Genomic DNA, 11,810 nt, shown 5'->3' on the forward strand with positions numbered 1-11,810 from the left:
TGCTAATACTGGCAAACGATTAAAGGAGGTGTCAGGAGTGGGAACAAGACTTCTGTTGCCACAGCTTTAGTGGACAAAACTCCATGGAAGGTGACTGGTCTCACTACCAGGTAGTCCCAATAGTGAAGAAGTGACTCCGAGACAAAGATCTGGTACCCTACCAGCGGTCTCGCCTGCTCTTCCCTGCATCCTGCTTAGGCTGCTAATGGTGTCAACTCAAGTCTAATACATTTTTGCTGTAAAGAGCCTTTTAAGACCTGTTGACCGTCGTGTGGTTTGGAGTAATTTGTGTTAGGCGTATCTCATCATTCAAGGTGAAATTTAAACAGGCTGAATTAAGCGATTGTATCAGCAAGTCTGGGGATGATCAAAGAGAGAAATATGCTTCTGAAAGCTGTTTGGTTGGTTCTGTGGCTCAGTCCGTGAAAGCAAACACGCACTGCCCTGTGCAAACACAGCACAAAGGAGTTTCAGATTTTTGCAGACTTTGCTCTATGGACTTTCACCCACACCTCCTGGGGACCCTCACTTTGTGTTGGACCATAGGGATGCATATGACAGGGACTGGAAGATATGAATAGAGGAGAATGGTGGTAGTAAGGCATGACAGCCTGGGATCGTTTTCTACTTTCATTATGACAGGCAAATCGGTTTTGCAATGACTGCTCAGCTTTAGAAACCCAAGCAAACTTTAGCTGAAACAGCCTCAAAGTCACGTAGCTTGTAGAGAACAACAGACTTGTACCATAAGTAACAGCATTTTAGTTTAATTCAGTTTTTTTCCCTCCTACTTTAGTGTATGTATTGTGAAACGTGAAGGGTACTTATTTTCAGTTTGGAATTTCACACTGACTCACCCAGTGAAAGAAGCTTGTGCAAAGACACCTTCTGGTGGTGTCTGCCGTAGGTTTTGGATTGATCATCTGAAAAATGCTGAGCCAAACTGGTGATGGGAGGATGCTTAGCGAAGAAAAACTGAAGATGGGCGTCTTGTAGAAATTTATTTTTTTTTTAACAATCTTTATCTTTCATTCAGGCTATGGTCGCTTGCTATCCTGGAAATGGAACTGGGTATGTTCGTCATGTGGACAATCCAAATGGCGACGGGCGCTGCATCACCTGTATTTATTACTTGAACAAGAACTGGGACTCCAAGGTGAGTAAGCCACAGGGTTGAGGCAGAATGTGAAGGAAAAACTACTTAAGAAACAGAGCTTTGGGGCTGTCAGTTGCTTCTGTGAACTCCGGTGAACTTTTGAACAGCTGGTCCATTCTTCATCTCTCCATTTATTTTTTTGGTGTTTATGGCAACCCTTTGGAAGTAAGAATCTGAACTGTTTCCTTATTCTCTCTCCCATCCCACACACATACTGTTTTGTTGCTGTAGAATAAAGCTTCTAAGCACTGGGCTGCTGGCTCTTCCACTTTGTTTAGAGGAAAGAGCAATGAAGCACTAGAAAGAAAAACATAATCCACTAAGGAATAAGTGGATTCTGGGAGCAGAACAAAATGACAGCCCAAATTTGGGACTCTGGTGTTCTTAATACTGTTCCTTCCTGCAGAAGATCTTCAGGCAGTTGACTTTGGGGTTTTCTTACTTATGAAGTGATGGGGCTTAGTAAGAGGAACGAGCACGTGGCTTGGTTTGTCCTCTCCATCTTTGACTCCACCAGTGGGTCTCTTGCCAGGACGTTGCTCTTGTTTCTGCCTGTATTACTATAAGGCAATAAAGTCAGCCTTGAATTTACCATACCTTTAAGTTAGAAACAAAATAAGGGTTTTTAAAAATATGGATGTCTGTTTACCCTTCTGTTGTCATAATACAGCACAAACCATTCATGTGGATTATCTGTTGAAAACTGCCCAAAATTTTTTTTCTCTCTGACTTGTCTTGGCCTTTTCAGGTGGATGCTCTTTAACCACGCGTAAATACTATGAACCCCCAAAAGTGAGTTCAGATTTAGAGGCAATGCCACCGAGAAACGCAGTGTTGGAGAAAAACACATTCCTTTACGTAGAGTATGGCAGTGAGACATCTCAATGTAATAAAATGAAGGAGGAGATGCGTGAGGAAATGCAAATATCCAATTTATTTTGTGCACTGCACTCTTATTCTGATAGTGAAGAAGCACCCAAGTGGACGCTAAGAGAGCTAACTGAAATCCAGGACACTGGTGGAGAGTATTCTGTGGGTGTGATGGTAACTTTAGGCAAATGTGTGCTGGAGGAGATGCAATATAAACATGCTGGCCTTTGAAAGCAACCATGTTGCTTTGAGGAACCCTATTAATTTCTTACTGAGGTTTGCATGCCACGTGGAGGTACTAAGTCAGGTCAGTGCTGGGTTGACAACATCATCCCTGCGGTGCACCCTTCTCCTCTGTGGTGCGGCATAGAAGCCTCCAGAGAGCCCTCTAACAGCAGCAGGGAGGAGGCAGAGTTCATCTGCATCTTTTCTGCAGTGTATGCGGATCACCAGACTTTTTCCCTGAAACTCGTGGCACGCGGAAAGAGAGAAATGATGTGGTAGAGAAACCAGGCTGTGTCATAAGTAGGGAAAAGACTGACTGGGAGAGATAACGTATTTAAGAGAAGTTTATTACAAATCCCACAATAGAACAGACTTCACTCTTCCCCAGGGTGTAAAAGTTAACTCCTATACGATCAGATGCAGGCTCTGAAATACCACAAGCAGTATCTCGCGATTGCTGGGAGGAGAGTCTGATCTCAGGCTGGTCCAGTGGAGCACCCCTTACCTGCCCTTGTGGTATTCACTGGTTCTAGAGATGTGTGACTGGGACCTCAGAAGTTTCCCAGTGTTTGTTACAGGGCCAGTGTTGTCTTTATCGTGGTTCATTTACTTTTGCCAGATGTTTACGCTAAAACCATGACTGTTTCAAACTGTTTGGGAAAATCAAGGTGGCTAAGAGATTCAGCGTACGGTCTTCCATTGTTGTCATGTAGCTGCCTTGGTTATCGTTAGATGTTTATTCCCCATTTGTTGGGTGCTGAGGAGGGAGAAATAAGTCATTGTTGGCATGAATGTGTGGGTGTTTATATGCGTAAAAAAGCAACCTTTACTTTTCTTTCAGCTGCATGGTGGAATTCTTCGGATATTCCCAGAAGGAAAGTCCTACGTAGCAGATGTTGAGCCAATTTTTGACCGATTACTGTTTTTTTGGTCAGATCGAAGGAATCCACATGAAGTCCAGCCTTCTTATGCAACCAGGTAAGTAAGTGGCGTATTTGGTATTGATACTTGGCCAGGAAAAAGCAAAGCATCCCTTCTACCAATATTTGTATCTAAAATTAGGGCCATTATGTATTTGTTTAAATACACACATGCATAAAAAAACAGATGGCTGGATTTTGAGTGGATTTTATGCTTTTGAGTCACAGGGAATTCTCTCATCAAATGAGGAAGAACAAGCTTGACTGATAAGATTCCTTGTGTGATGGAAAAAAAGCCCTTTTACCATTGACAGGAGAAATCACCCAAGCCAGGCATAGCTATTTAGCTGGGAGATGCTGGGTTATACGTTTGCCCTCGTAACACTAGAGGGATTCTTGGGGCTACCATCTGTCAACAGGCTACGAAAAGCTGATGTGATGCAGGGCAACCCCCAAGCTGCCTGCAGGCATCCCAGGACAGAAAAACATGCAAAGGTCTGTAAGCTACTTTTGCCCTCTGCCAGGGGCTGTGCACTCTTTTGTGCCTCCAAGCAGAAATTCTCACCTATATTTCTATCTTACTTGATAAAATACACATTTAAAATACCGTCTATATTTGTCTGTAAAGATGTGTCATTCGCATCCTATTTTTTTATCTACTAATCCAGTCTTGTTGTTTGCTTTCTCCATGAGCATAAAACTTCAGGGCTCTATTTTAATAGCAAAAGTTGAAACAAACACAAATTTTTCATTCTTTTATAGATATGCCATGACTGTGTGGTATTTTGATGCCGAAGAAAGAGCAGAAGCCAAAAAAAAGTTCAGGAATTTAACCGGTATGATTCTTTTATAAGTGTTCACCAGGGAGAATTTAATGCATTTTGATATTTCCAAAGTCAGGGACGGTCTGTGAATAACTCTGTAGCTAGACGGGTATGACATTAATTTTTAGAAAGCTCTTTCATCTCTAATCACTAGTCAGCTATTTTATGTGAAGTGGAGAAATTGTGACAGAAGAAGATTCAGGCCTGGCCTCAGTATTTCTGATGAAGTGTGGTGGGGAATATGGGAGAGGTGGTTTCTGATTTCTCTCCCAAATGGCTGCTGAGATTTTGTCCCACCCCAGGTGACTGCTTCAGTCACTGGGGGTCTCTAACTTCTTCTTTCGTTATTTGGGAAGTATATTTTTTTTCTCCTCCAAACTTCATTTAGCACAATGTCATGAGACTTACACAAACAGTTTCATAATCATGTTCTCTAAATGTTCTGTCCGAATGGAGCCTATCTTCTGTATTAATGAAAGGGCAGTTGGGGCCTGCAGTAACGCAAAAAGGATTTGTCTTTAATTTGCAAGTAATTTCTGAGTGGGGATATTCATAATGACCCTGGAATGTAAAAATCATGAGTTGGAAAGAAACTACATTTAGAAATATATATAAGTGCATCTTTTGGCAGGCAGTTGCTAGAGTAGCTGTGGTCATGGTGCACTTCGAGAGCTACCTGCATTCAACTGGGTCTCACAGATAGCTTAAAGTCAGCCCAGAGACACTTCTGCAGAAGCCCGGGAAGAGGTGACCCCAGCTTTCCGAACAGCAGCCATACCTCCTGCTACTGTAGTAATGGCATACGAGCGATGGACTGAGTTGTCCAGATGTGCTCCAACACCCTACCTGTGGTCATGCTCAAAGGTTTGCTGTTCGGAGCAGTTTAAGATCTGGTCTTCAGGGAGTACCTCAGGCAGTTCCTCAAAATACAGTGTGGAGAGCATTCCTCTTTTCTTAAAATGTGTTCTATGCAGCTGGGGACCAGCAAAGTTGTAATTAGTCAAATGCTTTTCAGAACAGACTATTGTCATCTATGTAGCTGGTATGTAACGCAAATACTGGCTTCACCCTTAAAGGGGATCATGATCAAGGGGCCAAGGGTGGGGAGAAAAGGATCACAGATGTGAAAGGTTTCTGGGCTACTTAAATACTGCATGAGTCGTCTTCAGTTTCAACAGGGCAAATGTACAAAACGCACAAAACCTTGGTGTGATTGTCTCGTTAACATGCTTGTGGCTTCATACAGCATTTCAGTCCATGTAGTGAATTCATATAATGAGTCTGAAATGGAAAGTGCGGTCCATTGAATACAAACCAACTTTATTCTGTTCCTAAGTTTTCAGACGAACGCTGCCAGAACCCTCTGGTTTAACTGCCTCTCCTCTCCATCTTTTCCATGTAGATGCAAGGAAGAGAGAAGCACCTCTTAATGAAGACTAATCAACTGTTCCTGAACTCTTTGTGAGGAAATAAGATCCCAAAGATGACTTCCATTTCCAGCAAACAAGGGCAAATTCTTGTTGTGCACAAGAATGCGCTGGTTGTGTCTAGCACGTGCATCTTATATTGATGGTACTTAAGGCAGCCTCCTGTCATGCCTGCATCTGGCAGAAGGAACACTTGTTTTCTATTGGCCTTTTGCTGGAAAAAGTAACCAGGGTTTAAAAAAAAAAAAAAAAAAAAGAGTATCACTAAGCCTAGTGGTAGTGGCTCAGCCAACTGGCTTTTGGTCACTCTTGTAACCAAGATAATGATCATTGGAACTAGTGGTAAAAAACTGAGTCTTATTTGCACTTTATGGGGAGAAAAAAATAATCTAGCTCAATGGGAAGGAGCTTTACAAGTTTAAAATCTGTGGCAGACTGCTAATGGGCAAGGAGAGATATTGGAAATGTGAAATTAAACTGGATTTTTATAGAGTGTCATCTTATGGTCTGTCCCACATGGGCCTGTTGATGTACTGATCATCGCTTTGCTGCGTAGAGCATTGGCTCAGCTCTTTGATAGCACGATCGTCCAAACAGATTTTTTTTTTTGTCTACACAGTCATCGCATTTCCTGGATTTTGTTTGCTTTTCAAGAATCAATCTCTAGCTGTGCAGTTGTGCTGCCCTTTCTGCCCCAGGACTGAGGGGGAAATATAGTTATGCATCTGTCCACAACTTCGTAAAACCATGTCCTTTCTGTTCGGAGCGGGATGGGTTTTACGTTTTATATTTTCATGGTTTGGTAAAGCAGCTGTTTTCTCCCAAAAGTCTGGTAAACTTTGAAGGCTGATGGTATGCAATGCATTGGCACTAAAGGCCTATGATATGTAGAGTTAAGCGTTATTTTTGTGACTTCTCCACCTACTATGTTTTGTATGACAGATATGAATCTGAAAGGAAAAGATACGTCTGGCAGTCTGACAAATGTATGATAAATAATGGGTAACTTAAACTTGATTTCTATGCTGCTTATCCTTAGTTAACACACTTGTTTAACTTTGCATGTGTATGTAATTTGAATGAAACAGCGATTCGGTTATAATTGATCTGTTACGCCAGGTAACTACTGCTGCTGTGCCCAAGCTGTGAGATCAGGGTTATTCAAATGGCAAAGCACATATTATTTTTTCTCCATTGTTTTTTAAAAACTTATTAGACTCAATGAGTAAGTGGCGAACTATGTCCAATCTGCCTAAGCTTCTACAACCAGCACTTACTATGCAGTTCAGAATAGCTCTTAATGAAGCTGGGAGCTGGCGGTGGATGTGTTTATCACTCAGACTAATTGTTCTCAACCTAATACACTCACTCGCATGCATTTTCGTCTCATGCCGTCAGTGTGTCTGTCAGACCCTACTAAATGTTCCAAATAGGTGTCCTCGTCTGTGTCCCGTGTTTTCTCGTGCCACCTGGCCGCAGTGGTGAAGGTGGTGGTGGTCTGTCTGAGCCACCAGCCCCCGCACCAGTTCCACCACACTGGGCTAGTGGTGGGTCTGTGGGCCAGCTCTGCTGCATTCGAGCTAGGGAATGAAAAGGTAGTGTGCAATGGCAATTATTAAACACCAGCGACAGAAGGGTAACAGCTGAATAGGACAGAAAAAAGGTAACTTTCATGACATTAAAAATGGTAATAGAAATGGAGTATTTTTTTAAGCGTTCTGTCTCTAAAAAAAAAAAAAAAAGGCAAAAAACCCCCAACAGCTGAGCATCCTACAGCCCGTCCTTGAATTCTGAATGTAAATACGGTAGTGCTAAGAAACCCCTCATTCTCTCTGGCTTCTCCCAGAGATCCAGCCTACAGTCTTATGGGCTGAACTTTGTTCAGCCTGACCACTGTGCACCTTAAGAGAGGAATATGAGGGAACACGTGTGACAAATATTCTTATAACTCAAGACTAGAAAAAGACAAATAATCTGAGAAATGTCCTTTAATGTTAGCAAAAACATTATTCCACTACAGTTGCTTCTAAGTAGCACAACATAGACTTGAAGGAAACTTATTTAAGAATAACTTGAAATTCTCATTCTGTTCATGTTCATGTGGGAGGAGAAAGAGTTAGGGCTCTTCCCTGAGAGTGAGAGGTAACCCTTTGAAAGACGGTAGGTGTTGAAAAAGGGGGGAGACAGGATTATTAAAGGGGGAGGGACCCAACCCGTTGTATTGCTATGCAAAGTTGATAATGGCACGTAAATTTGAAACTCCTACGTGATTTTAAAGAGAGCAAAGACAGCTAAAGGAGCAGAGCAAGTCTTGCTTTGCCTTTAGAAACTGTAACCTTAAAAAAAAAAATGCACTAGAAAGAGATGCTAGTACACATCTCACTGGAGCCTAGAACAGTGGAAAAACGATGGGGTGAGAGGCGAAAGGCTTTGTGGAAAAGTTGAAAAAGAAAGGTACTTCAGTTACCACTATTGCTACCGCTGGGCTTCAGCAGTGGTCAGCAGCGCGCGTGTGGTGGATGGAGCGTGGAGCAGTATCGATGCATTTATTGTAAATAAAGTACATATTTTCATTTTAACCAATATCTTCCTGATCTAGATAGAGGAGAGGGCAATTATTCTGTGGCAGAGAGCATTATCTTTTTCTTTATTAACACGTATCATTAAGTACAAAAAAGTTGAGGGTACAAGATTTTGAAACCAATTCCTCAGTCCTGTTCCAGGCCTTTACCCTGTTTCCAGATCAGTGGGATGATCTCCTTGAAGGTGCTGTAGTTTATCTGGGGCTGTGGGTCATGTAGGAATCCACAGGCTTGATGTTTTCTACACAGATTTCTCTTGCCTGTCTCTGGAGTTGTTGCAAACTGCTCTGCAAGAATGAAATTGTCTGAAGAACTGTGGGGGAAGCAGGCTGCTGCAGAAGGGACGGCATTTCAAGGAGACTCTTGCCTTGTGTTTTGTCTTCATGGCAAACTGTTTGAACCATCTATGTCTGAACAGTTGCGTTTCACAACACCCAGTTGTGAAAAGGAGTGTTTTCTCTAAGGCATTTAATTTTCAGTCCTCCAAAAGTTTTATTGGGTCTTTTCAATCTCTAGGTAATGTGCCTTCATCATTCGTACCTGTGAAGATGTTACGTGCTACATGTGCGTCATGCAAGTTTCTCATGGGTCTTGAAGAGATATTGTTGCCTTTCTAAATGCAATTGCATTGAAAAATATGCAGACCCACCAAGCCACGATTTCTGACAGGTGATTTTTGTTGTGCAGGGAGGAGAAAGGCCAGGTGACAGTACTGAAAATCAAGAGAATATTTTTATTCTTAAGCCTGTAACCACTGGCCTTTGAAGCAAAGTAGCCTCTAATAAATCTTATTTTTGCTAGATTACTTCTGGTTCTATGAGGAATGGCCTCTGCAAAGTAGTGTCTAAAAAGATCCACTCTTTTTTCCTTCTCTCTTTAAACGGTTTTAGTCCTTTCCTATTGCGTTTTTTAAAATGTTGGAATATATTATATGTATTTGTTTTTGTTGCAAAATAGCTGGCTCTAACACGACTTGCATCTAGAAGAAAATGTGTCTATTTGCAGGCAAATAACTAGTTCTACTTTGACTGTGCTGTACTCCCAGCAGATATCTGAGAGTGAGTTATGACTACATCTTCTCTTGTCAGGTTGTATGCTGGTCAACAATGCTGGCACTTTGCATCTGATTGACATAGAAACCCCTAGTAGTATTTTACCATACATCACATTTTGTGTTCCTGTTACTATTATAAAAAAAAAAAATAATAATGTGGCAGGAGTCAATAAACACTGGGTCATGTTAAACGTTGTCCTGTGCAAATCTTTTCAGTCTTGTGTCTTACCACGGCCAGGGTTGTGGCAGGTGGGTGCAGTGCCACACAGCTGGATGAAGGATGGTGGCACCGCACGGAGGTGACGCCGTAACTCGTGGCTGCCGTTGTCCTCTGCTGTTGGGGAGAGCTCTATCTGTTGCCATCTGCTTGGCACGTTTCCTTGGTCACTTCCTGCTATTTTGAAGTCATTTACCTTGTTAGCGACCCTCTTCTTGAAATGCCTATTTGTTTTCACACTCCTGTTGAACCAGATAACATTCTCATGATTCAATTGTCGTCTGATTAGTTTTATTTTTAACAGTGTTCACATCCTCCCCCTGCTACTTTTCCAGCCTGAGTCCCACAGTTTTCTCCTGTAGCCGCGCGTAGGTTTTTCCCCACTCCCACTAACATTGCAGTTGAATGAAAGCCAGGACATTTTCACTCGTCTATTAAAGTGCTGTGAACTTTTTTGATTCCTTTGCAATATTGTGAATAGTGGGAATTTCCGCCCCTGTGTCCCCCCCCCCCCCCCCCCGCCCCCTGTAAAAGACACTTGCTATTGGGGAGGGCTTGGATTTGACTCTTTTTTTTGGTTAAAGAGGGGAGAGAATTCTAGATAATTTGCCACTTTAAGCACTTCTTTTACACTGAGGAGTGCTTAGAGCTCATGGAGAAGAGCTAAGGAGGGGTTTCTCATCTGAGCATGCTCCTCGCCGAGTAAAGATTTGCAGGGACAGCCTGAGAAGAAGCTGGCCATTGGCCATCCAGCTGCCAAGGACTTGTCTTTTCTCTGAACTCTGACTAAACTTTCTCTAAGCAAATATGCTTGCAGTAATTGTTATTTTACAGCTATTTAGGGGTCTCTTTCCTCCCCCACCTACCCAAAGGGATATGGCTAAATATACTTGTACTGACAATTCCCATGACTCTTGAGAATGCATCTTAAAGCAGAGGTTGCACTGAAAATTACAAAGTAGCATGACAGTGGAAGAGAGGTTAGTAAAAGCTGGTTCCCCTTTCCCACATAATTTTGTCTCTGTGGAGTACTTCCACTTCGCAGAGTTGGTAAAACCCACCCTCTTTCACAAAGCGTAGATATAATTTATTTTTTTTAAATCTGTCTTGTGGAAAGAGGGAATAATTTCATCTGCATGTGTGCTTATTTTAAACAATGCTGGAGATGCTAACTAAACCACACTAGGCCAACCGCAGTCAAGAACAGTTCTCATGTGGTGGCAAACCTGGTCAGTGCCAGCATGTAGGTCCAGCTCCTTTGCTGGACACCCACAGTGGTAAATCTTCCAGCTCAAGGTGAGAGAAGGGGCAGTTTGTGCTCCCCAACATTAGCCAACATCTTGGAGGTTGATTTAGCAGAAGGGGAGTCACAATGTGGCTGCCTAGAAAGTGTTAATCTGGCTACTTCTTTAAAGTCTCCTATATGGGTAGTCTTACCCATGTGCCATGGAGGTGAGAGGCATGGAAAGAAAGACCTTGTAGTCCAAGCTAACAGAGCTCTGAAGATCATTTCTGAATACATGCAGCTGGTTTTAGGTCCCTTAATTTTGACATTTTCTCAGCGCGTAGCTGTTGAGTGTCTTATGCTAAAACACCTCAGAGTAGCAAAATCAGAGCGGAGGTTTAAACTAGGGCAGTTAAGGAGAAAGAGATCTCCCAAACAGTAGAGCCAGTGCATTTAAACAGAAGGGTTTCTGTGCCTCTATGTGTCCCTTTTTTCCCAAATGTGTCAGTCTGATTAATAAAAAATACTATCTCCCCTTACAAGCCTTGCCTCTCTGATACAGCTGGTACTATTTAGTAACTTCCAGAACTGTGGACTTAGAGCATTTTCCTGGTCCCTGCTGTCCCATGATCCATGAAGCATTGCTGCTGCATGGTCTTTCAAACACCATAATGCTGTACGCAGTACGGAAGATTTCTCAACTGAGAAATCATCATCCAATACCGCAAAGAAGCAGCAGAAGGGGCGGCACTCCTCAGAAGTGGTGGAAAAAGCTATTTGAAGCCCCCTTTGCCCTACAGAGCTGCTGGTGCTGTGACAAGCTGGTTTTGTTATGTTTATCTATTAACAGGACATAGGCCAGCAATAGGTGAGAGCAGACCTGGGCTAGCACAAGAGTTGACCACAGGGCAGTGGTGTGGGCTCCAGAGCGTGATGGATGTTTGCCCAGCACCCTGGGAGCAGCGTCCGCTGGCACTGAGCTGCCGTCTGCCAGCGAGTGCCATGACCAGTCACATCATCCTGCCCGTGTGGAGGAGCCCAGGCATCAGCTGGGGAGCCTGGTGCAGAAAGCTGAGAGTGGGAGCCCAAACACTTATGCATTTAGGGGTTACGACGTGGAGCCGTGACCATGCTCCGCAGGCTTTGGCTTTGCTGCTGGGAGAGGGGATTGAATTCACGGCTCCCATCAGGATGCTGGGCAGAAGGCAGCGGATCCATCCTCCATCCAGGCTTCTTTTTCAAACCAGAGCATTACACAGATAGGTGTGGGAGCTGTTGTGAGGGATAAGGCAGCAGCACAACAGTAAAAA

At 43.0% G+C, this 11,810-nt stretch overlaps 1 protein-coding gene across 1 annotated transcript in view; it reads left to right on the forward strand.

Annotated features, from left to right (window-relative positions):
• Positions 1 to 9,909, forward strand: part of EGLN3 (egl-9 family hypoxia inducible factor 3) — a 30,467-nt gene extending 20,558 nt beyond the window's left edge. The window contains exons 2-5 of the mRNA XM_054200663.1: positions 1,037 to 1,156; positions 3,093 to 3,229; positions 3,934 to 4,007; positions 5,398 to 9,909. Of these exons, the coding sequence (XP_054056638.1) occupies positions 1,037 to 1,156; positions 3,093 to 3,229; positions 3,934 to 4,007; positions 5,398 to 5,435 (369 nt within the window). The 3' untranslated portion in view covers positions 5,436 to 9,909. The remainder of the gene's footprint in view (positions 1 to 1,036; positions 1,157 to 3,092; positions 3,230 to 3,933; positions 4,008 to 5,397) is intronic.
• The last annotated feature ends 1,901 nt before the right edge of the window (positions 9,910 to 11,810 follow it).

Source organism: Rissa tridactyla, chromosome 4 (genome assembly GCF_028500815.1).
Source record: "Rissa tridactyla isolate bRisTri1 chromosome 4, bRisTri1.patW.cur.20221130, whole genome shotgun sequence".
In the NCBI taxonomy this organism is placed as follows: domain Eukaryota; kingdom Metazoa; phylum Chordata; class Aves; order Charadriiformes; family Laridae; genus Rissa; species Rissa tridactyla.